The sequence below is a fragment of the Dama dama genome, chromosome 14 (genome assembly GCF_033118175.1).
Source record: "Dama dama isolate Ldn47 chromosome 14, ASM3311817v1, whole genome shotgun sequence".
NCBI lineage: Eukaryota > Metazoa > Chordata > Mammalia > Artiodactyla > Cervidae > Dama > Dama dama.
Genome location: NC_083694.1, coordinates 69,214,224 through 69,241,539, shown reverse-complemented (window position 1 = coordinate 69,241,539; position 27,316 = coordinate 69,214,224). Strand labels below are relative to the sequence as shown.

General features: G+C 37.7%; 1 protein-coding gene across 2 annotated transcripts in view; it reads left to right on the top strand.

Annotated features, from left to right (window-relative positions):
* The window catches only part of SYT14 (synaptotagmin 14), a 177,748-nt gene that overhangs the window by 100,737 nt on the left and 49,695 nt on the right, over positions 1-27,316 (top strand). For both annotated transcript variants that reach the window (XM_061161279.1, XM_061161278.1), the window contains 2 exons: positions 11,603-11,874; positions 16,728-17,177. In XM_061161279.1, the coding sequence (XP_061017262.1) occupies positions 11,603-11,874; positions 16,728-17,177 (722 nt within the window). The remainder of the gene's footprint in view (positions 1-11,602; positions 11,875-16,727; positions 17,178-27,316) is intronic.

Below are 27,316 nucleotides of genomic sequence, written 5' to 3'. Positions count from 1 at the left end.
ATAGTGTTATGTTGGTTTCTGCCATACATCCACGTGAATCAGCCATAGGTATTCATACGTCCCCTCCGTCTTGAACCTCCCTTCCCCCCATCCCACCCCACCCTTCTAGGTTGTCACAGAGCACCAGTTTGAGCTCCCAGAGTGATAATAGCAAATTCCCACTCCCATCCATTTTACATATGTAGTGTATATGTTTCCCTGCTCCTCTCTGCATTCGTCCCAACCCCTCCTTCCCCACCATGTCCATAAGTCTGTTCTCTATGTCTCTGTCTCCATTGTTGCCCTGCAGATAGGTTCATCGGTACCATCGTTTTAGATTCATATATATATGTTAATAAACAATATTTGCTTTTCTCCTTCTGACTTACTTCATTCTGTGTAATAGGCCCTCAGTTCACCTACCTCATTAGACCTGACTCAGATGCCTCCCTTTCTATGGCTGAGTTAATATTCCATTATATATGTACTATAGCTTCTTTATCCATCCATCTGTTGGTAGGCATTTACGTTGCTTCCATTGTATTTCTGTTTCTATTGTAAGTAGTACTGCAGTGAACACTGGGGTATACTTGTCTTTTTCAATTATGGTTTTTCTCAGGGTTTATGCCCAGTAGTGGGATTGTTGGGTTTTATTCCTGGCTTTTTAAGGAGCCTCCATTCTCTCCTCTATAATGCTATATCAGTTTACATTCCCACCAACAGTGCAAGATGGTTCCCTTTTCTCCACACCCTCTCGGGCATTTATTGTTTGTAGATTTTTTTTGCCACTTTATTTATTTTTTAATTGGAGGATAATTGCTTTACAGAATTTTGTTGTTTTTTGTCAAACATCAACAAGATGATGGCCATTCTGACCGATGTGCAGTGATTATTTCATTGAAGTTTTGATTCACATTTCTCTGATAATGAGCAATATTGAGCATCTCTTCACGTGTTTGTTAGCCATCTGTATGCCTTCTTTGGTGAGCTGTCTGTTTGACCTTCTGCCTACTTTTTTTTAAATTACTTATTTTAATTGGAGGATAATTACAATATTGTGATGGTTTTTAATATGCGTTAACCTGAGTTGGCCTGCCTACTTTTTGATTGGATTGGTTGTTTTTCTGGTATTCAGCTACATGAGCTGCTTGCATATTTTGGAGGTTAATCCTTTGTCACTTGTTTCATTCGCTGTTATTTTCTCCCATTCTGAGAGTTGTCTTTTCACCTTTCTGGTACATTGTTGAATAGAATTGATGATAATAGGCATCTTTGTCTCATTCTTGATCTCAGAGGTAAAGTTTTCAACATTTTACCCATAAATTTGATGTTTACTGTAGGATTTGGGGGTTTCCCTGGTGACTTAGACATAAACAATCCGCCTGCAATGCAGGAGCCATGGGCTCACTCCCTGGGTTGGGGAGGTCCCCTGGGGGAGGGCATGGCAACCCATTCCAGTATTCTTGCCTGGAGAATCCCATGGACAGAGGAGCCTGGCGGGCTACAGTCCACAGGGTCACAAAGAGTCGGACACAACTGAAGTGACTTCGCACGCATGCACGCACAGAGGACTTTCAAAGATACCCTTTATGAGTTAAAGGAAATTGCTTTCTATTCCTCATTTGCACAGAAATCTTTTATCATAATTGGATAATGAATTATATCAAATGATGATTTTTAAAATCTATTATAATTATCACATTACTTTTAACCTTTATTCTTTCAATGCATTGACTTTGATAGATTCATTTTCTAATGTTAAATCCTTCCTGTACTTGTAGCAAAACTTTACAGTCCTTTTTTCCACCTTAAACCATTTGAGGGTAAATGGGTTGCTTCTTCACTCTCAAATACGTTAGTGTATATTTTTTACAAGCAAGAATATTCTCTTGCATAGCCTTAATGTAACCATCAAAATTAAGACACTAATATTGATATTTTGACATATTATTACCATTTAATTCTCAAAACCTACTCAAGGTCAACAGTTGTCCAAATAATGTTATTATAGCAAGAGCATCAAATTCAAAATATTGTCTTGCATTTAGTTACCTTTTCTTGCTAGTCTCCTTTAGTCTAGAACAGTTCTTCAGTCATTCCCCTTGTGACTATTACACTTTTTTTTTTGATATCTGAGTTTGTCTGGTATTCCTTATGATTAGATTCAGGTTATGCACCTCTAGCTGGAAGTGGTGCCTTATTCCTCTCATTGCATCTTAGCGGATGATGCACAATTTTGATTTATTCCACTACTCAGAATGTTCCCTTTGGTCTCATCATTAAGGAGGTGTCTACTAGGCTTCTTCACTAAATTATTCTTGATAATGAAGTCCTTTATCAGAATGCATCTCTAACTACAAAAATGACCTGTTTTCTCAAAATTCTTTCAGTTTATTTTTGTGTTTATTTATATCTAGATGGACTCATGATTTCCTCTTTTCCTCTGTGTCTTATGATCCATTATTGTGACTATTTATTTATTTTGAAGCTCAAATTGTTAGTGAGATTTGGTCAGTGTGAGCCCCTTCAAGCTGGCTTCTTTGTCCTTTTGACATGACCCCATCATTCTTTGAGTGCATCCTTACTCCCAACACAAGAAGCTTGTGTAAGCTTCTCTTGTATTTTCCTCTCTTCAGCCCTGGAATTAGCCACTTCTTCATGGAGTCCTGGTTCCTTTTAGTGAAGACCTGATTGAGAAACCAGGATTGGAGCACTTAGGTATGCTTGTTGCTGTCAGAGGGTTTTTCTTAAGCCGTGGATAGAGCTAGGATACTCAGAAGTGTGTGTGTGTGTGTGTGTGTACACGTTACATGCATATTCACACTGTATTTCTGCCTACTACTAAACACCTGAGCAGATACTGATACATTTTCATGTTAATCCAGCTTCACAGCATTTGTTCTAGTTTTCTCCCTGGTTCTCCAGCTCTGGCCCCTTGCGTCATTGCAGACACATTTCTCAGTCTGGGCTCTGTTGCCCCAGGCTAGGCTTCCTTTCCATGGGGAACCCTCTTACTCTGTTGAGGCTCCGGCTCCCTTTGCTGGGTCTTTCTCACCCAGACTGGACTCCGTCATGCTGCCTGGCACTGCCCCACGTGCAGATGCCCTCTCTGCCCTCCTTGAGCTCTGACACGGCTCTGGCCCACACGGCTTCTGGTGCCACCACCAGCGCAGACCGCTGCCTCCCTCGGCCCACTGGATAGCTTCGGGACTGACAGCTTTCCAGAAAGGGGAGAACAAAGGGAAAGCTCGTTGTCTTTTTAATGTGTCAAGGAGCTGAAATGATATCCTCTTTTTTATTCTTGATATTAATAATTTACGCCGTCTCTTTTTCTTCTTGACTAGTCTCTTCTAGCAGCTTATCAATTTTATTAGTGTTCTCAATGGATTTTATTTTGATTTGCTGCGGCTACTGCTAAGTCGCTTCAGTCGTGTCCAACTCTGTGCGACCCCATAGACGGCAGCCCATCAGGGACCCCACACTGTCCCTGGGATTCTCCAGACAAGAACACTGGAGTGGGTTGCCATTTCCTTCTCCAATGCATGCATGCATGCATGCTAAGTCACTTCAGTCGTGTGGGACTCTATGCGACCCTATGGATAGCAGCCGCCAGGTTCCTTTGTCCACGGGAAGAATGGACAAATTCTTGTCTCTAGGCAAGAATACTGGAGTGGGTTGCCATTTCCTTCTCCTTTGATTTGCTAATGCTTTTCTATTGTATGCATTTTTTTGTATGCATGTTTTCTGTTTTTGATTTCTGCTCCTTCTTTCATTCTTCCTACTTCCTTTGAATCACTTGTTTGTTTTTTAAAACTTCCGGAAATGGGTACTCAGATTATGGTTTTCAACCTTCCTCTCTCCCCTGCCCTCCCCAGTATATGCACTTAGGCCTGTAAATGTCCTTCTTAGCCACATTCCACAAGTATTTATATGAATTATTTTTATTATCATTATTTTCAATGTATTTTCTAATTTCTGTTGTGATTTCTCCTTTAATCCATGGGCAGTTTAGAAGTTTATCTTAATTTCTAATTATTTTATCTAGATTTCTATAAATTTTATTATATTTTTGTTTCTGATTTTTAACTTCATTCCACTGTGGTTTGAAAACATCCCTTTTACACTCCCAGGTTTGTGAAATGTGTTGAGCCTTAAGTTATTAGCCAGTATATGATAAATTTTAGTAGATTTCCACAGGTATTTGAAAAGAGATGTGAATTCTACAGATGTTGAATATTCACCTCTGTTTAGAGCTGCAGTTGCCAAGCTTTGAAAACCAGTATCTTAAAACACAGTGTTAAGATTTACAGGTCATACTCCAGATATGCATGCATCCTATTTTTTTCCTAAAGTAAGAAGATACTTTGTCTTGTTTTCTAGGTGCTGTGCAATATGCAAATGGAAAATTAAAATGCTTAAAATATATTCATGCATGAACCCTTTTATATCATATCCATAAAATAGAGTATGAAATTGGGTTGTAAAACGAGGGGTAAAGTAAGAATATGGCATTATCATTTTGTTGTGTGATAGTCCCACAAAAAATTTCTTTCTCAGGTTGGCTGTTTATAGTGTAATCTAACAACTCTGACATAAAGTGTGCTATTTTATAAAACAATTGTCTTAAAATTTTTCCAACATCAATTCTATTTAAGCCAAGTTCTTACACTGTGTAGACAATGTAAAGCAGTTAACAGCTAGAGGGAAAAAAAGATTATTGCAGAAAGTTAAAACAAAGAAGAAATCCTCATAACTGTATCTTTTTGTCACGCGAGTGTATGCTCCTCGGTTCTTTGTCTCTCACTGAATTTTTGCAATAAGACCTCAGAGCCTGCGTCGGGCATCCTGGGTTTTGGTCAGGCTCGCATCCCGGGAGAAAGAGCTGAAGGAAAAGAGGGAAAAGCAGTGGGAAAGATGTGCCAAGGAATCCCCTTCATAGCATACTGGAAAATTTGCTAGATATCAGATCTGTGCTCAGTTTTTATTGGTCTGATTTTTGGCACAAAGAGTAAGGACAGAAGAACCCCCACCGGCTTGCGTAACAGCTACTGGGGCCCAGCAGATAATGCCTTTGGGACGTAATGAAGAATAGCCTCTCCAGAGTCCCTCTGGCGCCCACTGCCGCCTGCCAGTTCGCGGGGGGTTCAAGGAAACGAGAAACGAGAGATTGTAATTGTTAGGCATGTCCTTCCAGCCAGAGGAGCGAGGACCTCCTACCTTAACCGGAGGTCTTCTGGAATCCTTCTGCTGAGTTTGTTTTCGCTGCCCCTGTTTCCAGCACGACGGGCCTTCCCCTGCGCTGGGTTTTCTTCGCGTTCCGCTTCTACCGCAGGAGCTTTGCCGAGTTGGGCTCCTGCTGCGCTTGGCCTCTTCGGCGTGGAGGTGGTTTCAGTCAGGTTTTACCCGAGTCACGGCACCATAGATGTCGCGCGAGTGTATGCTCCTCGGTTCTTTGTCTCTCGTCACAACAAAAATTTGGAGTGACGGACATTAAAGCCCCTTGGCGAGTCACAACTCTCGGAGGACAGACCGTGTTATAGCTCTCAGGTCTCGAACGGACCGTGTTATAGCTCTTAAATAACTCAGTGTTACAGCTCTATTTATTTAGATAATAGCAGGAAAACCCATCTTCGAGGCATGAGGGCACGTCGATCCAAAGACGCGAAGAGAAGATCGCCCCATCGCGCGGTGGGGGGGGGAGAGAGAGAGAGAAGAGGGCTTTGGCTCCGCTTTTTATATGTCTCTCTGTCCCTGGGCCTGTCTTATGTAAATTGGGCCAGCCAGGAGTGTTGCTTGTTTTACCTGAGGTTCTCACTCAGGTCCTCGGACCTTCCTTTGTTCTATTTTCGCGGGCTTTCCCTTCCAGGTCTTTTAGCCACCGCCATTTTGGACTCTTTTTCCCTATTCTAACTACCTAACATTTTCAATGAAATTTAGATTCCAGATACATTTGGCCTTCTTCACTTTGAAAAGTAAAATGCAAGAGTAAAATGAAAATTAAAGAAAAAAGTGTGGTAATTATATTCAAAACTTTGAGGATTTATACAATAATATATAATTATATAAACTTACATAATTTATAAATCCTAATGTTTATATATATATCTATGTAATTTCAAAATATTTTATATATTCCACTTCACAGCTTTAAAATTGTTTCTCTCAAATCCAGAAACAATATTGAAATCAACCCATGGAGCCTGCTTAGCATCTTTAAATATCAGTAAACCTTCTTTGGGATAACTTATGCTTTAGTCTTTGGAGCACAGTGACACTAATTCTAAATAAGATCCGGATGACTGGAGGTCAGCTGTGTGAGGACCACAGCTGGTGGCAGCTAGACAGGGACCTGATATGAGTAAGCCAAAGGAAGTAAGGTATGACGTAATTACCAGACAGAAACTGTATGTGCTGGTCACATCAAAAGGAAGTGCAGAAAAGGATTACGAAAAGTGGAAATGGAGCCACAGAAAGAGAAGATTTTTTTTTTAGTAAAAATGAAGACTGAAATCAATTGCTAGACTGATGGATAAGAAAAGCAAGGATCCTTTATCTTCCTTCTTCCTGGCATCTTTAGGCATGATCTTTTTTGTTTTGTTTAATGTGTGCATGTTTTTATACTCCCAAAGTGCATAAGTTTTTGGAAGGAAAATATTGAGTCATTTTTTACTTTTCCCAGTTTTATTGAGATTTAATTAACATATGCTACTGTTAAGTCACTTCAGTCGTGTCCCACTCTGTGCGACCCCATAGACGGCAGCCCACCAGGCTCCCCCGTCCCTGGGATTCTCCAGGCAAGAATACTGGAGTGGGTTGCCATTTCCTTCTCCAATGCATGAAAGTGAAGTCATCTCTCAGTCGTGTCCGACTCTTAGCGACCCCATAGAAGCATCCCACCAGGCTCCTCCATCCATGGAATTTTCGAGGCAAGAGTACTGGAGTGGGTTGCCATTGCCTTCTCCAATTAACATATAACTTTGTGTTATTCCAAGATGTACAACATAAAGGTTTGATAATATGTAAATATTGCAAAATGATTACCACAATAGGCTTAGTTAACATCAGTCATTTTACATAGTTGCAAATTTATTCTTCTGATAAGAATTTTTATGTATTTTTATTCTACTCTCAGCAAATTTTAAATATACAATGCAGTATTGTTAAGTATAGTCAACACTGTGCATAACATCCCCAGGACTTATTTATCTTGTAACTGGAAGTTTGTACCTTTTACCACATTCATCCCTTTCCCCCACCCACAACCCTGCCTTTTTTTGCCTACCACCAATCTGTTCTCCATATCCATGAATTCATTTTTTTTTTAGAGTCCATGTATAAGTGACATCATACAGTATTATCTTTCTCTTTTTTTAAGTTACTTCACTTAAAATTATTGTCCTCAAGGTCCATGCCTGTTGTCACAAATGGCAACTTTTCCTTTATGGCTGAATATAGTCCATTGTCTGTATAAACCACATTATCTTTATCCATTCATTCATTGATGGACACTTCAGTTGTTTCCATGTCTTCGCTATTACAAATAATACTTTAGTGAATATGGGAATGCAGATATCTTTTCAATATAGTGATTTCATGTCCTTCAGAGAAGTACAGAGAAGTAGAATTGCTGGATCATATAGTAGTTCAATTTTTAATTTTTTGAAGAATCTCCATATTGTTTTCCACAGTGGTTTCAACAGTTCACACTCCCATCAACAGGAGCTCCACATCCTACCCAGCACTAGTTATTTCTTGTCTTTTTGATAATCACCATTCTAACAGATATGAGTTGATATTTCATGGTGAATAACTAGCATCTCTCTGATGATTAGTGATTTGAAAACTTTTTCATGTTTCTGTTGGTCATTTGCATATCTTCTTTGGAAAACAATTTTTTCCAAAGGTGTTTTTTAGTTTCTCAACCCATTTTTCAGTCAGATTGTTAGTTTTTTCACTGAGTTGTGTGAGTTCTGCATGTATTTTGGGTATTAACACCTCACCAGATACATTATTTGTAAATATTTTCCACCATTCTGTAGGGTGACTTATAATTTTGTTGATTGTTTGCAGTGTAGAAGCTATTCAGTTTTGTGTAATCGTGCTTGTTTATTTTTGCTTTTATTGCCTTTACTTTTATTTTCAGATCTAAAACATTGTTAAGACCAATGTCGAGGAGCTTACACACTATGTTTTCTTCTAGGAGTTTCATGGTTTCAGTTCTTACATTCAAGTATTTCATCCATTCCAAGTTGATTTATGTATATGATGTAAGACTTATGTATATGATTTATGTATATGATGTAAGACTTATGTATATGATTTATGTATATGATGTTCAGTATCATTCTTTTGCATATGGCTGTCCAGTTATCCCATCACCATATATTAAAGAGACTATCCTCTCCTCATTGTATTTTCTTGGCTCCTTTGTCATAAATTAGTTGACCATACATATGTAGGTTTACTTCTGGGCTCTAAGTTCTGTTGGATTATGTGTCTGCTTTTGTGCCAGTAACATACTGTTTTGATTAATGTAGATTTGTAATATACTTTGAAATCAGGAAGTATGATACTTCCCACTTTTTCCTTCTTTTTCAAGATCTCTTTGGCTATTTGGAATCTCTGTGTTGCCATACAAATTTTAGGATTGTTTTTTCTATTTCTGTGAAAAAAATGCCATTGGAATATTGATAGCTATTGCATTGAATCTATAGATTGCTTTGGATAATATGAACATTTTCACAATATTCTTCCAATCCATAAACACAGAATATCTTTCCATTTATTTGTGTGTTTTTCAGTTCCTTTCATCTGTGTCTTACAGTTTTTAGTGTAAAGGTATTTCACTTCTTTGGTTAAATTTATTCCTTGGTGCATGCTCATGCATGCTCAGTTGCTCAGTTGTGTCTGACTGTTTGCGACTTTATGGATGGTAGCCCACTAAGCTCCTCTGTCCATGGGAATTTCTAGGCAAGAATACTGGAGAGGGTTGCCATTTCCTTCTTCAGGGTATCTTCCCAACCCAGGGGTCAAATGTATGTCTCATGTGTCTCCTGCATTAGCAGATGGATCCTTTACATGCAGTTGTAATTAGGATTCTTCCCCTAACTTATTTTTATGATAATTCATGTGAGTTGATAAAAACACAACTGATTTTTTACATCAATTTTGTATCTAGCAGCTTTACTGATTATGTTTATTAGTTCTAAAAGGTTTTTTTTTTGGTGGACTCTTTATGGTTTTCTATATATAATATGTCATCGCCAATAGAGATAGTTTTACTTCTTCCTTTCCAATTTGGATGTCTTTTTTTTCTTGCCTAATTTCTATGGCTAGGACTTCAAGTACCATGCTGAATAAAAGTAACGAGAGTCAGAATCCTTGTCTTGTTCCCAGTCCTTTTTTTTTTTTTAATTTGTTGAGTGGCATCTACTCTTTTCCATATAGATGGAATTTCCAATTTGATGCCTTCTGGTTAAGCCAGTTATGGTAATCACATCTCCCCTACCACAGATGGGTTTAGAAATAGACATGTGACCCAGTTCTGTCCAGTGAGACTTGGGGTATTATGGGATAATATGCTATTAGTAAGAGACTTCTGGAAAAGATCATCTCTTTTTTAAAAAATTAAGATAAAGGAAAAGATGGTGTGCTGATTCTTAGAGCTACTGTGTTGGGAATTTTTTAATTGACTTCATGTTATAGTAAATATTTAGGTATTACAATTCAATTTATAATTCAATGACTGGTTACATAGACATTTTTAAAGGGAGAGAAGATGTCAGTTTAAAAACAATCAGTAGAAAATATATTTAGAAACAAAAGAAAATTCAGATATCAAGTTTGGGGGTTTTTTGTTTTGGAGACAGTGGGTGGGTAGGGGTTGACTGTGCCATGCAGCATGTGGTATCTTAGTTCCTTGACCAGGGATTGATCCCATGCCCCCTGCAGTGGAAGCTTGGAGTCTCAACCACTGGACCACCAAGGAAGTCCTTGTTTTTGTGGGGTGTTTTTTTTTTTTAAACAAATAGGGATATATTTGTCTCAGAGATCAAGAAGTTTTGGAGGTAGCTACTTAGTGATTGTTCAGATGCTTCTTCATCATCCTTAGTTTTCATTCTCAGGCTTGTTACTTCGTGGTTATGAGTGCTACACCTCTAAAGCAGGAGAAAGGGGAAAGGCCAGTGGGCAAAAGGGACATGCAAGTTAAGTCTGCTGCTTTCTCAGGAAAACAGTAGCTTTCCTGGAAGCCCCATGCTGAAATCTGGTTTATTGTGTTTTATTGGTTACTACTTCCAATCTGTCTCCTCAAATTTAGTTTCAACTTAAGTCATTAATTTTTGTACGTTGTGTTTATTTCCTAGCACTGGTATGTTAGACTCACTAGGTGAGACATTTAATTTCTTTTTCCAAAATTAGGACTTCTGGTCAAATATGTAAATCTGTGCTAAGTTCATGCAGATCAGTATTTTTATTTGAACCAGACATCATGGTAATTTTTAAATGAGTTTTATAGTTCTTATGTAAAGTTTTTCTATCTTAGCAAGAAGCTTTTCTCTCTTAGCAAGAGTAGAAGACCTGTTGAACATTTCTCCATTATAAGAATTACAAACGACCTTTTTTCCAGAGTCCCTTTCAAGAAAGGAGACAGACAGTCCATCAAAGGAAAAACTGAGCCATGTTTAAGTTTTATATCTGATATTATGTCCAGGAATTATTTGCACAAGATTTAGCTATCCCTGAGTTGTATGGTGAATTCTGTTTCCTAACATATCCTCCTGTCCCCACCTCTGTCCTGTTCACAGAAATGCTTATTCTGTTATTTAGGTAAATCATTAAAGTAAAAGTTAAAAATTTAAGAGAGGAAAAAATGTGGGGTTGAAGACGCCTACTATAGACAAAGTAGAGTGGACGTTAGGAGTCCTGATGCAGGATGTGGTGGAGCAGGGAGTGACCTCTTTATGAAGGAGACAGGCTGGAATGCAGGCTTCAGACTTTGCTGGTGGGTGTGGGCCACAGTCCGTGGGGTTGCAGAGTCGGACACGACTGAGTGCCTAAGCACAGCACAGGAGGAGTTAGGCCTCGACTCACAGTGCTCTGCATTTCAGGATTCTGGATCTGGGATAGACAGGAAAAAATAGATTCCAGTGCTGCTGAGGTGAATGCTAGTTTAAGTTCATCTCAGTAATTGAAGAAAACAAATGAGGTTTATATTTGTTTTACCTACCATATATTTACCTACTGTGACTGGAGATGTCACGGATCACAAGGGAATAGTTGAAGTCTGTATGCTTTAGGATTGTTTTGAAAGACGGACCTATGTAAATCATTGATTTCACTAGTATTTATCACTGTCCCATTTTTATAATATGAAACAGGGTGTCTCGGTACATAACTTTTATTTTTCGTGATCTTATTATGCAGGAGAGGATTGGGAAACCAGATTATTTGATTTCTGCATCTGAACCAGGGAAGAAGAAAACCCATTAGTAAATCTAGTAACTACCTTGCCACAAAATTTTAATCCAGTTTTTTTTTTGTTGTTGTTATTTACAATTATTGTGGACTGTACTGCATGTTGAGGCTAATTGGAAACAGTGACCAGATTCTTAATCATTATCAGGAAACTGCATTCAGAGAATGAGAAGAACACCCCCACTGGATGAATTGCAGCCACCACCATATCAGGATGACAGTGGTTCTCCCCACCTCTCATGTACACCCTCAGAAATTGGGGACAGTAAATGTGAATTTTCCCACTGCAGCAACAGTCCAAGATGCTCATATAACAAGTGTCCAAGTGACGGAAGCGCAGGTCACGAAATAGAAAGCTTTCATAACAAAGGATATGAAGAAGATGTTCCGAGTGACAGCACTGCAGTCCTGAGCCCTGAAGTAAGTAAAAGCACTCAGAATACTCAAAATTAATGTTGTTTGGAAGGTAATAACCCTGTGCTTCTCCTCCTGGTCAGAAGGTTTTCTCACTATCGTGTCCTTTGTGGCTTATGGTTTCTATTTTTATCCAGCAGACCTTTCAGGGCTGTCCCAACCATGCTGCAACTCCCCCTCAAAAAAAAGGAATGGATTGATAAAACTGAGAGCAATATGCAAAATACTGAAAAGTATCTTCCCCGACATTTCAACTTCTGTTGGGGTTTAAAAAAATTTTTGTTCACATTTTACATAAAATATTCTGGAATTACCCATTTCTTTTATGTTAAGGTTCCTGTTTGTGTTTGTGTTTATTTTTTTAATTACTGAATTTAGATATTTTTATTATTGGGAGGTTGCTCTTTAATGTTTTACAAACCTACCAGAATATTGTTTGCATTTTCACTGTCTGGAATATGGAAGGGATAAGTGATGCTCAGCTTTACTATGGAGTTTGAATTCATGGCATCATGCATTCAGAGTGATTGGTTGGTTGTGCTTTAAGATTTCCTTTTTGTGGAGCAGAAAATGTGAAAACAGCAATAAAAATAGGTGTGTTATACTTTTGAAGTCTTTCCATGTTCTAAAAAGCATTTGTTTTGATCTTCCTATGATGATGGAAACTGTAAAGGTCATCTAGAGGTTTTCATAAGGCAGTATTTACTTTCTTCTAGATTGCAAGTTTTTACAAGTTTTGTCCCATGCAGCATTTCATTATACTGCAGGGTGTCAGTGTTCTTACTAGGTGAATTTTTATCTGTTGCCAAAATAAGATAATGAAAGTAGAGCTCTAAATACAATTTCCTTAAATTTTTTCTTACATAAAAATTTCTAAGGACACTTTTTATCTGTTACTACTTTTCTACTATTTCTAATATTATTATTATATAGTATCTAAAATTCTACATTGGTAGTATTAGTTTAAGATAGCAGTAGTTCATGATTTTCCAAAAAGAATATTTCTCCATGTTCTTTACCTGAGCAAATTTGTGGTAACTATTTTATAGACTTGGAAACCAAATATCTAGCCAAGAAGTTAACAGTGAAGCCTGGATTGTGGAACTAACTAACAACAGTAATAGCGATCACCAATCGTCCTAGGAATTTTGCTGTAATTTTTACACAGTCAGCTCATTTAATTCTAAGAACATCACCTTCAGGAAGTTGTTATTTCCATTTTAGAAAAGAAAGCATTAAAACTGAGAGAATTAAGCAGTTTGCCCAGGATAAGGAGATCTTAAATGATAGAACTGTAATTCAAACCCAGGTGTACCTGACTTTGAAAACAGTGCTCTAAAAAGCTTTGCTACATTGCTCCTCTTCACCTGAATCATAGTGTGGGAAATTACTCTGAAGCATTGGTACCCTCCAAGTACACCTCCAGGCAAGCAATCCCAGAGGACTCACAGACCGAATTAAGATGCTCAGATTACCCTGGTGCGTGTTATGTGTGAGTGCGTGTACATATGTGTGTGTGTGTGTGTGTGTGAAACTATTTCAGATATAAAGCAAGAAGTAAGAGGAGCAAGAGAAGGTAGGAGAACACACTTAGGATAGGATACCAGTAAGTACAGGCGGCAGGACCACACCGTGTGAATCCCGGTTTACATGATGTCCTTATGTCCAGTCTTACTGTTTCTGCTCTGTTAGCATTCCCTAGTTATGGCATGTTAACAGGGACGGAAGTTGAGATTTGAACCAGGGTTCCCAGGACTATGCTGGTTTTATGGGAGACATGCAGGGGAAGGTCCTCCTGGCCACCATAGAAACTTAGAGTTAGTCTACTAGACACAGATTTTATCTGCATTTCCCAGAGGTGACTTCATCATAGCTTAGGCTTTCTGTCCCTTTCCATAGCTAATAGTCATTTGTTCTATCCTATTTTCTGTTTATTCTGTCTTGAGCATATCTTGCAAGTGATTAATTTAGTTATTATCTATGTTTACCACATCTTCTGAATTCTGCTTGTGTCTCTCAAGTTACTTCCTTACCTGTTATCTGTAGTTAACAGAGCCTGTGAGTTTTGCCCATATTTCAGAAGCTTGCTTTCTTATGAGGAATCTCCCCTATCCTGCTTGTATTTGTGTCTTCTGCCGCAAAACTGAATATATTCAAACTACAGCAAATGCATGTCACCTGAATACTTCAGTGCTGCTAGCAGTTAGTATGAAACTGATTCTTGTGTCTTTTCCAATTTATTTTGCTTACCACCATTCCTTTAATAGATATTATTTATCAACTAGAAAATTCTTACCTTCCTGTTGGTTTAGTCCAGGATCCAGCTCTCTTAGAGCCATTCTATCTCCGTACAGAGTTGAACTGGGAGAGGACCAAGGAGGAATCACAAGGTTTCCCAGGCAAGGAGTTCATTAACTGTGTTGATAACCTGTTGCTAGCTAAAGATTAGTCACTACTTTGGCTCAGAACCTTGAAAAGAGGAGTTGTTTTCTAATTACCCATTTGTAGAATACAAATAGTAGCTTTTATCTCTAAAGGTACCACCCTGTTAACCCTCAATTTCATGACAACTCTCAGAATGCCCAGGGGGAAAAGAAAATAGGAAGACACCAAGAGAAACAAAATTCAGAAATAGCTTTCTGGGACCTTATAAACATTTTTATTGCCTTGACAATCTTAGCTGTCATGACACTAGTTTAGAAAATATTTAATCGAAAAATAAATTAATGTAATCATCTATAATTATGAAGTGGCATGCATTAAAACGTCTTGCTCTAAACTGTAAGTGTAACAGAGTAAGAATGTTTTTATATTGATCTAATCATATTGCATAAAACACTGAGTTTCCCTGTGAGAGTTTGTTCCTGTTCCTAAAGAATTCTCCTTCACTTGCCATCTTTTATTCCATACGTGATAGCAGTTGGATCATCATAGGTAGACACGGAGATTTATAAGGTCAAAAGACTTGTGTCTTTTTGATTCTCTGCTGCATCCTGCCACTTAAAATACAGCCAGGTTCATAGTAGGTGCAATAGTTAGGTACATGTTAAGGTCCTATTGGGCTTCCCAGGTGGCTCAGTAGAAAAGAATCTACCTGCCAATGCAGGAGGTGCGGGTTCCATCCCTGGGTCAGGAAGATCCCCTGGAGAAGAAAATGGCAACCCACTCCGGTATTCTTCCCTGGGAAATCCCATGGACAGAGGAACCTGGCAGGCTACAGTCCAGGGAGTTGCACAATGTCAGACTCAACTGAGTGACTAAACAACAAAGGTCCTAAAACAAGGAGACAAATAGAACATCAAATACAAAGCCATGGAAGATTGCCTTTCATTTGACCATTTGACAACATCATCCATTAGCCCAGTTCATGCTTTTTAGTCACTGTCATTCCCTAGAGTGTTGACCTAATCTACATGGTCCAAGCTGCCCACACATCCTCTGTGTGTATCTGCTTTTGGGAAGAGTGACAGAGAAAGAGAGTGCAGAGCGGGTCGTTTCTTCTGCAGACCCGATCTGGATGGTTTATACAGAACTCTGTCTCTTTCCCACTGGTTGGAGCAGAGTTACATAGCCACGTCAGCTATCAGTCAGTTCAGTCACTCAGTCGTGTCCAACTCTTTGCGACCCCGTGAACCGCAGCACGCCAGGCCCCCCTGTCCATCACCAACTCCCGGAGTCCACCCAAAGCCATGTCCATCAAGTCAGTGATGCCATCCAGCCATCTCATCTTCTGTTGTCCCCTTCTCCTCCTGCCCTCAATCTTTCCCAGCATCAGGGTCTTTTCAAATGAGTCAGCTCTTCGCATCAGGTGGCCAAAGTATTGGAATTTCAGTTTCAACATCAGTCCTTCCAATGAACACCCAGGACTGATTTCCTTTAGGATGGACTGGTTGGATCTCCTTGCAGTCCAAGAGACTCTCAAATCTTCTCCAACACCACAGTTCAAAAGCATCAATTCTTCAGTGCTCAGCTTTCTTTATAGTCCAACTCTCACATCCATACATGACTACTGGAAAAACCATAGCCTTGACCAGACAGACCTTTGTTGACAAAGTAATGTCTCTGCTTTTTAATATGCTATCTAGGTTGATCATAACTTTCCTTCCAAGGAGTAAGCGTCTTTTAATTTCATGGCTGCAGTCACCATCTGCAGTGATTTTGGAGCCCAAAAAAATAAAGTCTGACATTGTTTCCACTGTCTCCCCATCTTAGTATTAAAAATAATATATACTTTGAAATTCGAGTTAAAAATTGAAATAGTGTGTGTGTTATGGAAAATAAACATTTGGCTTTAAATATTTTGAGGCTTTTGTGTTTATACTTTCATATTTCACCTTTCCATTGGCTTTTAAGTGTAAATATGTTAACATTCTAATACAGGTGGGGGCATTTGGGGACACATCTGAAATTGGAACCAAATTTTTCAATAGCATTATTCTTGTATTTATGCTCTCTTTCTCTCCAACTTGATATTGAGCTGTCAGTTGTATTGTTTATAACGTTAAAAATTTAGCTTCTTTTTTTTTTTTTTTCCACAAAAAGAACAGAGATACACATTGAAATATATATTTTCCAATTTCTCACGATGAAAACACACAGCCAACTTTCTCAAAATGGTAATGGTGACTATTCCATGTCTTTATTTTATTTATTAAGTTTTTGAGTTTAGCTTACGTTATTCTGCTTCCATAGAGTTAACTTTTGATTGTAGTTGGCTGTTGATTATTATTACTTTCCTTATGATAGCAAATCAAAACAGTTTTCACATCACCCTTCTAAAGAAATACCAGGTACTTATTTACATGCTGAATTAAATAATGGAGTTAAAAACTGAAAACATTTAAATTTGCTTTTCTTAGGATGTGTCAGCTCAAGGATCATCTTCACAGCTTCCTAAACCTTTTGATCCTGAGCCAGAAGCTAAATATGGCACCCTGGATGTGACTTTCGACTACGACTCACAAGAACAGAAGCTTCTGGTAACAGTGACAGGTGTTACAGATATCCCAACATATAACAGGACAGGTGGCAACTCATGGCAAGTACACCTTGTTCTTCTACCCATAAAGAAACAGAGAGCAAAGACCAGCATCCAGAGAGGACCATGCCCTGTCTTCACAGAAACATTCAGATTTAATCATGTTGAATCTGAGATGATTGGAAATTATGCAGTTCGGTTTAGACTGTACGGTATACACCGCATGAAAAAAGAAAAGATTGTGGGGGAAAAGATTTTTTATTTAACAAAATTGAATCTTCAAGGGAAAATGTCATTACCTGTGATATTGGAACCTTCTTACAATCATTCTGTGAGTATCTGCTCAAATAGCCCAAATACAGTTTATGTCATGGTATTATAATATACACAATTTTTAAAATCTATGATCAACCCACCAACTTTCTCAGCCTATTTTTTTCCCATGGTAATCATACCTACAAAATTTCTAAGTCCTAGATAGGTAGGTATAACTTTTTCTCATCTATAAAAGTTGCCCTTGAAGATTATATATGATTTATTTTATGTGTTTTATGTTCACAGAGCCTGACCTGATGTCTTACATATTTATTCCTTCATTAAACATGTATTGGATGATTCCTTATGACATCATCTGAACTCTTTAGGGAATTTATTGTTTTCTTTCCATGTTAAATCTAGGTTGATATGTTAACAACTAGCCCCATATCTTATTTGATATACTATAGAAATTATTTGTTCTTACAGAATATATGCTGCTGCCTCGGTCATAACTGATTGTCTTTCCAGAACAGCTGTGAAATTATCTTTAAGGGTTCAAAAAAACCTTGCTCTTGTTATACTTTCTACTTTTTTTTTTTTAAACAAAGATTTTTATGGTGTTTCTGAGAGAATATTTGTGTTTAGTCCTTTTCTCTTTTTTCCTCCAGGTTCTGATCACATACCCTGTCTGTCTGTCTGTCTGTCTCTCTTCGTATTTTAAACTAAATTGCCACAAGGCATTGCAGGTCACAGGAGAGCTGCACAATTTATTTAAACCAGGAAGATATACTGTGCCACATAGCTATTTAGATTATGAGAAAATCCATGATAGGCTATAAATAGAAACTTTGAATTATATTTAGTCCTCTTACAGTTGAATAAGAAGTATTTTTACCCATAAGTACACAGGTTTGGAATAAATCTGTGTATTAAAATGAAAGTATACTATTTTAGAGTTGTTTCTAAGCTTTTAAATGTCAAGCGTTAAGTCCAGGATTAGTCTAGTTGAACTTCTGCCAGGCAGCATTTGATCTCATAGGACCTTCATCCCCAATAGAGCCATACCTTTTCAACTAGGTGATTTCAGCATTTTTAAAAACCAAAAGGTGATAATTTAGTATATCTCTGTGGGTTTTTAAGATAATATTTATCTTTTATTGGGTAAATTGATAGCTTGTTTTCACTTTAAATTTTAGTATTACTGTAGATGCCAGCGGTTTATCAGAAGGGAGCAAGGGAAAAAATGCAAGCACTATTTCAGAGGGGAAAAGATAACTTTTTAATAAAATTAAATATTCTGTAATTCTTAATGTGACTTTTTAAACTTTCTCATTATTTGGTTGAGTGGTTACTAGTTAATCTGTGGAAAATGCATTCTTATATATAGAAATACCTGATTTATATTAGAAGAGAATGCCTGTACCATCAAGAGGTATGTATTTTGTGTTTCTTTATTTGCTTTGATTTTTCTGTTCCCAATTCTGTATTAATTATATACTTTTCACAAAGAAAATGAAGCCATACAAAATAATATGGTTTTAACATGTTTGTTTTCCTCTGGCCAAACTAAATGATTTCTGTACACACCTCCATTACATGTATTGGCCTAAATTTAATTCTATATTTCTGTATTTCTGACAACCAGTACAATTAATTTCTGTGGAGTGTTCACAAAAAGAAAAAAGTGCTAAGTAGATAGCATCTAAGACATAACGTTTAAATCTGAAGAAAACTTACCTTCTGCTCTTAGAGAATTTTTTCTCTGCGTTGCCATGCTTCTCAAAGTCTCTGCTGCTTCTTAAAGTCTGTGCCTGTGTTGAATTGTTACTCTCTGTCTTCTTTTTTTCTCCACCTGCTTGAAATCTCATTGCTTGTTTTTGGCTTCTGTGCCAAAAAGAGCTAGTGTTTGACAATTGCGAGGTTAAGACTCCAAATTCTGTCTATCAGTTTTCTTGTCAAAAAAATAAAAGACTAAAAGAATGTATACATTCTGGCTGTTCTCTAGTGTTAATGTTCTCTTTGCTGAAGTTCTGATATTAATTGTATAAAGAAATCATGTGATTGTAGATCACCTAGGTGATTTTAGCTCCACTTTTGTAAGATATAATAATATATGAGTGAGAGGTACTTTCATAATTAAACATTTATTCTTAGAGCCTTTGAATAATTTCTTCTTCTTGTTAAAGAATATTATTAGCCTTTTGGCAAGGGAAAGTTCTAATCTAGTCAAAAAATTTACAAACTTTGGTTCAAGCATATTTGAAGCTTAATTACAGTTCATGTCCATGAGTAATAATACAAAATTAGAATTCTGCATGAAGAATTTAGTTTTATAGCTAATTTTTCAGAAACTGATCCAAACAATACATTGAGAGAAAAATGACCAGTATCACCAAACTCACTTTCTGAGAAGTAAGCCCTGAGTTTCTTTGAGGGTAAGATTTAAGTTTAACAGTAAGCTAAGAATATAATTTGATCAGTGAACAATAGAAAATATACGAAGGGTTAAAAAGCATATGTTCTTCCTACTAACTAGTTGGGTGCGTTTGGATAAATTATCTAATAATTTTGGGTATCAGGTTTCTTGTCAGTAAAATGAGAGAATTAAATGATCTCTAGGGTTCTACCCATCACTATGTTCTCTGATTCTACTAATATATATTGGGGGGGGGGTTAATGATTTTTAGGCAAGTTTTGTATGCTTAGTATGTGATGTTTGATTGTGGACATTTATTTTGTTTTCTCACTTCTTCATGATTTTTCAGCAACCTTCTTATGTCTGAGGAAGTCCCAACTAATACTCCCCCGTCCCTCAGTTAAGCTGTGTAATGCACTTTCCCAGTCTCACTGGTAGCTAGGGCAGGAATCATGTTAACTAGATGCTCCGCTCATGCTCACCTCCAGGAAGCCTCGGCACAGACCGAACAGAGAAGCAGATGCTGACTCAGTTTGTGTTCTCATGAGGCTGATGGTGGAGGAACCTGACATCGAGTCAGTAGTAATTCTGAAGTAGTTCTGCTGTTGCAGAAATTGTACTGGTGCTGAACAGTGTTAAGTAATAATTGCAGAAAAGACAAGACCTTGGCATTCAAATGCACAGTAGGAGCAGTAGCCGATTTCCTCCCCAGCTCAGTTCTGCAGTATGGTTTTAGATTTTGCTCTTGAGGAGCTTAGCCATAAGCCTGGTTCTCTCGTCACCCCAGTCCCTTTAATAAATTGCTGTTTCACTTAGAGTTAGCTTCCAGTGATTTCAAGTAAGAACCCTGACTGGAAACTTTGACGTAGCCACATGGTGTAGTATTTACTTGCAATTGTCATTTCTAAAGCTATACTCAATAGTTAGAGTGTTGCTAGTTACCCTTCCTACCATGGTGTGAAAGTGAAAGTGTTAGTTGCTCAGCTGTGTCTGACTCTTTGCAGCCCCACAGACTGTAGCCTGCCAAGCTACTCTGTCCATGGAATTGTCCAGGCAAGGATACTGGAGTGGGTTGCCATTCCCTTCTCCAGGGGATCTTCCCGACCCAGGGATTGAACCCAGGTCTCCTGCATTGCAGGCAGATTCTTTACCATTTGAGTCGCCAGGGAAGCCCACCATGGTGTATCCTCTCATAATTTGAACTTATCTCTTACTCTCAACTTGTTTATATGACATTCTTTCCTTGTGGTTCAGTTGGTTAAGAATCCACCTTCAATGCGGGAGAGCTGAGTTTGATTCCTAGGTTGGGAAGATGTCTTGGAGAAGGGAAAGGCTACCCACTCCAGAATTCTGGCCTGGAGAATTCCCAGTCCATGGGGTCACAAAGAGTCAGACATGCCTAAGTGACTTTCACTTTCACTTTCCTTGTGTATTAATATAACCCCAGTTACTTTCTTCACATGCATTTTTGGTACTGTATAGTAATCTCTCTATTACAGTTGTCTGAAATAGCTTCTTCCCTTTTCCCCCCTGAAGTTTTATTTCTTATTCAACTTATTAAATTTCTTAATAATGTTATATGTATTCATTATGATTTATTAATAATTAAACTTTATTCTTTCTTTCATAAACATGCAACCCTTCTTGTACAGACAGTACTTAATTAGTATAATCTATGCACAGTGGGAGACCTGGGTTTGATCCCTGGATTGGGAAGACCCCCTGGAGGAGGGCATGGCAACCCACTCCAGTATTCTTGCCTGGAGAATCCCCATAGACAGAGGAGCCAGGTGGGCTACAGTCCATGGGGTCACAAAGAGTTGGACACAACTGAGCGTCTAAGCACAGCAGTGGGCAGCTGAGACAGATAAAAGGTAAAGACACTGGAGATGGACCAGTTGGTCAAAGGAGACCAGGTTCTTGGATGGGTTATCCCCATGAGAGTCATAAAAGATGGTGGCAGAAGTTGAAGTATAAAATAGGATTGAATCAAGGATTGTGATTCTCAAGAAACAAAGAGAAAATGATCAGGGAGTGAAGAGGAAATGTCTTGGACAGAATAACTATGAAGACAAAATGATGTGCTCCTTAAAGGAAAATTGTTGTTCTTTTCCATGATTTTAGAGGAACAGTGTTTGCAAAAGCAGCAGAAAATTTTGCTGCCTGACTCTGAGGCACTTTAGGTATGAGAGAATAACCAGGGTGAAAAGACTGTAGAGAATGATACACTCTCAGGGAAGAATTGGAATTCAGTTAAAGGTGTTGAGGGTTCAGAGAAGAAACTCAAGTTCTGGAGGAGTTTATCATAAATCAGGAGTGCCCGAAGGCACAGTGAGGAGATCCTGAAGAGGATGAGCATGATGGAACTTCGTGTTGGCAAGGAAGTGCCAAGAATACGTGAGTATATTGGGTTGGCCATAAAGTTCATTCGGGTTTATGGAAAACCGCAAACCAACTTTTTGACCAACCCAATAGAATGAATGTTAAAGTAAAAGAGATGGCAGTATCATCAGGGGTTTGCCTTCATTTACATCCGAGAGCTGGTGATGGACAGGGAAGCCTGGCGGGCTGCAGTCCATGGAGTTGCAAAGAGTCGGACACGACTGAGCAACTGAACTGAACTGACACTATATCAAAATGTCATTCCCAATCATAATTTGATGAGCTAGTCTTGTTGGAGCTCAGATGGTCAAGAGTCTGCCTGCAATGCACGAGACCGGGGTTTGATCCCTGAGTCGGGAGGATCCCCTGGAGAAGGAAATGGCAACCCACTCCAGTACTCTTGCCTGGAAAATCCCATGGATGGAGGAGCCTGGCAGGCTACAGTCCATGGGGTTGTAAATAGTCAGACACAACTGAGCGACTTCACTTAATCATAATTTGAGTCTGTTTAAATCTCAAATTTCCTTAAAAGTCTAATTTAAATACAATCTTTATGAAAATTTATTAGATTATTTCCAATATAATTTAAATTAGTTGATCTTTCTATCTAGAATCAAATATTCTAGTACTGGCTGTTATTGTTGTTTAGTCATTAAGCCATGTCCGACTCTGTGACCCCATGGACTATAGCTCACTAGGGCCCTCTCCCCATGGGATTTCCCAGGCAGGAATGCTAGAGTGGGTTGCCATTTCCTTCTGCAGGGGATCTTCCCAATCCAGGGATCAAACCTGGGTCTCCCACATGGGCACACAGATTCTTTACCACTGATCCACCAAGTAAGCCCACCTGTACTGATTATTGCTATATAAATGTTGAATGGATGGATGGGTGAGTAGGTGCATATGGTATATAATATTTCTCAATTATTGCCCCTATTGCTGATTTTTGCAGCTAGTCCTGTGTTTTCTTGTTCTCTAACTTATTTTATATCTTCCTTCTAGAATTAAACACTTGGAGAATAGATACTCTTGTTTTCCTTATTTGACATTTTTCATACATCCTAGAACATAGGTGAAATTGATTCATTTACATGTTTGGCTAAACTGAATCATTTTAAAAGTCTTACCGAGTTCTGTATAACATTATTCCCTGATAGGTATCAGCTCACTTGTTTACTCACTCAGTCATATCCAACACTTGAGACCCCGTGGACTGTAGCCCACCAGGCTCCTCAATCTATGGGATTTCCCAGGCCAGAATCCTGGAGTGGGTTGCCGTTCCCTTCTGCAGAGGATCTGTCTGACCAAGGGATTGAACCTGTGTCTCTTGCATTGCCAGGTGGATTCTTTACCACTGAGCCCCCAGGGAAGCCCAGTAGTATGCTTTAAACAGCTGTATTAGGAATATTTTGTGACCTGGAATTCAATAAATATGCACCTCAGGGTAATTAATAGAAACATAGCAGGAATTATTTTATTTTTAAATCATGATTGGCTAATTAGGGACATAAATACTTATATAATTTCTCATTCAGGAGTATAATGCCACAGTGTCCTAAGAATAAGTCCTCATGACTGACTTATTTTAGACCCTTGTATTTTCAGCCTTTAATTTGTATGATCCCTGTGTCTCAAGAACAACCTCTCTTTATACTAATGGATTGAATTAGTTTGATATTTGTACTATTATTTTTAAGAGAGATGAATTACTGCTTACAGTTTATCACTGAAATGTGTGTTCCTCTAAGAATCATACTTGAGTCTCTATTAGCAAATAACTTTTAAAGCTTATACCTGAAATTAAGACAACACTGTTAATCAACTATATACTCCAATATAAAATTTTAAAAAAATTTTAAACTTCACCAATTTTCATATTCACTACAATTAACACACTACCATTGTCAATAAAAACCTTCATTTTCTCAACATAGATTACACTTACTTCTTTACCATAAAGTAATTTAAAATAAATACTTCATGATAAACTAATGATCCCAGTTAAAAATTTCTGCTTCAAGGAGAAAGTTGCATGTATGCAATTCAGTTCTGTAGATACTAACAGTAATGTGAGTCATGGCTCACTTTAGTATAAAACTAAATAGCTATAGGCCTACTTAGAGACAGTTATTCAAAGAGAAAGGCTTTACCTGATAGGTAGGTCAGTTGGTAAAGAATCTGCCTGCAATGCAGGAACCCCAGTTTGATTCCTGGGTTGGGAAGACCTGCTGAAGAAGGGATAGGCTACCCACTCCAGTATTCTTGGGCTTCCCATGTGGCCCAGCTGGTAAAAAATTTGCCTGCAATGTGGGAGACCTGGGTTCAATCCCTGGAATGGGAAGATCCCTGGAGAAAAAAAAGGCTACCCACTCCAGTATTCTGGCCTGGAGAATTCCATGAACTGTATAGTCCATGGGGTTGTAAGAGTTGGACATGACTGAGCAACTTTCACTTTCACATTCAAAGAGAAAGTAAGTGAGCATATATTATCAGTAGAGAGCAATAACCCTAGTCTTGCACGAAGAATTGTTGATCAGATAAATCTTTCAGTGAAAAAGAGAAGCTAAAGTACAGCATAAATGGAAGCTTTTTGTTTAAATCTAAGTCTTATTTTAAATGTTAAGTTTAAACTTATTTTAAAAAGAAGTCAAGTTTAAATATTAAGTCTCAAGAAATTTTGAACATGCAGAAAAATTGAGTGAGAGAAACTGAAATTCCAGTGACTAAAATCGTTGTTTTTTAATATCTACTGTGGGAAATGAAAAGCATGAAGCATCTTAGCTGGGATTCATTTAGTTGAACCATCCAAGTGCTAAATAAACTATAAACTACCGAGAACCAACTCATACTTCATTCCTGTTTTTGTATTATTTTTTCAAATATAAGCTAGAAAAGTAAAGTTTGTCCTTGAGGCCTTCCCTTTACAAACAAAAGAAATACCAAACAGAAGCAATATTTTATTTTTTTCCTAGTCATTCTCCTCATTGTGTTAATGTGAAACAGCAGGGCAGTATCTAATGGGCAAATGTGAATCAAAACCAAAATCCTTAATTCTAGGATTTCTGCATTTAAGGTCGTGACAGATATTTTAGTAGGTTCTTCACTGGAAAAAAAAATATTAAAGTGCTAGATACTAATTTTGAATAATTATAGACACACAAATATATTTTATAAAAAACCAGTACTAATAAAAAAAAAACAGTACTAATGATATTGTTTAAAGTATTTTCATCTGGATTCATAGTCCTAATGCTTCTTCCAAAAGAGTTGTGGTTTTTATCTGCTGTGATATTTATTTTGAGTTTGACAGGGTTTGGGCTTCCCTGATAACTCAATTGGTAAAGAATCTGCCTGCAGTGCAGGAGACCCTGGTTCAATTCCTGGGTCGGAAAGATCCCCTGGAGAGGGGGATAGGCTTCCCACTCCAGTGTTCTTGGGCTTCCCTTGTGGCTCAGCTGGTAAAGAATCCGCCTGCAATGTGGGAGACCGGGGTTCAGTCCCTGGGTTGGGAAGATCCCCTGGAGAAAGAAAGGGCTACCCACTCCAGTATTCTGGCCTGGAGAATTCCATGGACTGTATAGTTCATGGGGTTGCAAAGAGTCAGACATGACTGAGCGACTTTCACTGACAGGGTTTAATGATGCTTTTCCAAGGTAATGGCTATTTAGGCATACAGGGGGAATCTAAAGAGAACTGGTAAATACTAATTACAAAAGCATTTTTCTAAAATTTAATTTTAAAAAAGCAGTTTACGTTTGATGCATTTATATTCTTAGAGTGACGTATGAACTTAAGAAATACTGCATTCAGGTTCAGGACAGGCTCATGCTGATGCTAAGTCCCTCAGTCGTGTCTGACTCTCTGTGACCGGGCTCCTCTAATCATGGGGTTTTCCAGTCAAGAATACTGGACTGGTTGCTATTTCCTACTCCAGGTGGTCTTCCCGACCCAGGATTGAAACCCATGTCTCTTGCATCTCCTGCATTGGCAGGCAAATTCTTTACCACTAGCACCATCTGAAATAAAATTCATATTCTTAATTTATTTTAAGCATTCTGCTATTATTTATTGTTTTATAGTTTAAAGATACTCTCTGGTCTTACAAAAATAATGACTTTTGTATCTTAGACCTAGAGTTGTTAACGTAGGCCGTATCTTACTTAGTAACAGCGTTCACTTATTGATGATTCATACTAATTATATTCTTTTGTAGCAGAGAAAAGCTAGTAGAGATAACTGGAACTGAAGACTTAAGTCTGGCACACACAGAGTTTTAATTATCTCATGTTATATAAACAAAGTATGTAATTCGTATTCTCAAAGTTATATGTCTCAATACATCCACATTCTACAGTAAAAAAGTAAACTGATTAAACTTTAATTTGGTTCATTTTTAAAGAAACATAATACCATTTAGTTGATGGAAAATAGCATGTGTTTTAAGTACGTTTTTCATATTAGATTATTGGGGGGGACATATTTTTCTTTGAAATGAAAGCTGTCATTGTTCCTTAAGCTATATTCAAGTTCTAAAACTGTGTTCTTTATACTAGCTCATTTGTGGTTTGTTATAAAAAGTTTAAGAATTACTGGATATCATGTTGATGTTTGGCAGAAAACAACAAAACTCTGTAAAGCATTATCCTTCAATTAAAAAATAAATTATAAAAAAAGAATTACTGGATAGTGGAAACTTACAGTTGTAATGCTGAAATTGTTAGATTTTCAAGATCAAGTTTATATTTGCATTTAAGATGGTTGATACAGCATAGGGATTAAGAACATAGAGATTATGAGGTTCCCTAGAACACGTCTTAGTTCCCCACTTCTTCCTAACTGTGTGTTCTTAGATGGATATTCAACCTCTATGTGCCTCATTTTTTTCATTTGTAAACAGGGATGATTTGAAAAAAAAAAAAAAAAAAAGTTATCCATATAAAGAACATCATCTGGCCCAGAGTAGGAACTTTTAAATGTTAAAAAATTAAAGAACATTAGACAAATTTTAGCTAACGCTGTTTAAAAATTTATTACATTGTGTTTTTCAAGTTTCAGAATCAGAAGGAACGTTGCAACCAGGAAGACAGGAGAGTAGAAGTGCTTTGATCCAACAATACAAAGAGTGCTTAGTCCAACAATGCAAGTAACTAGGAAAATACTCTTTTTAGGAACCAAATATAATTCAAGCCTTGAATGTTTTTCAGATACAACTTTTTAGAAATATATTTTGAGCAATTATTAAGAACTCTGAATTATAAATATTACTTAAAGAAGTGCAGGCACATAGAGTAATTTATTACTTTAGCAAAACTTGCAAGGCAGTTTTAGGCAAGTTTATTTTGGAATAACAAACCCTGAAACTTTCAGTGCCTTATGCACAACAGAGGTTTCTTCTCACTTGCGCTGCATGTCCA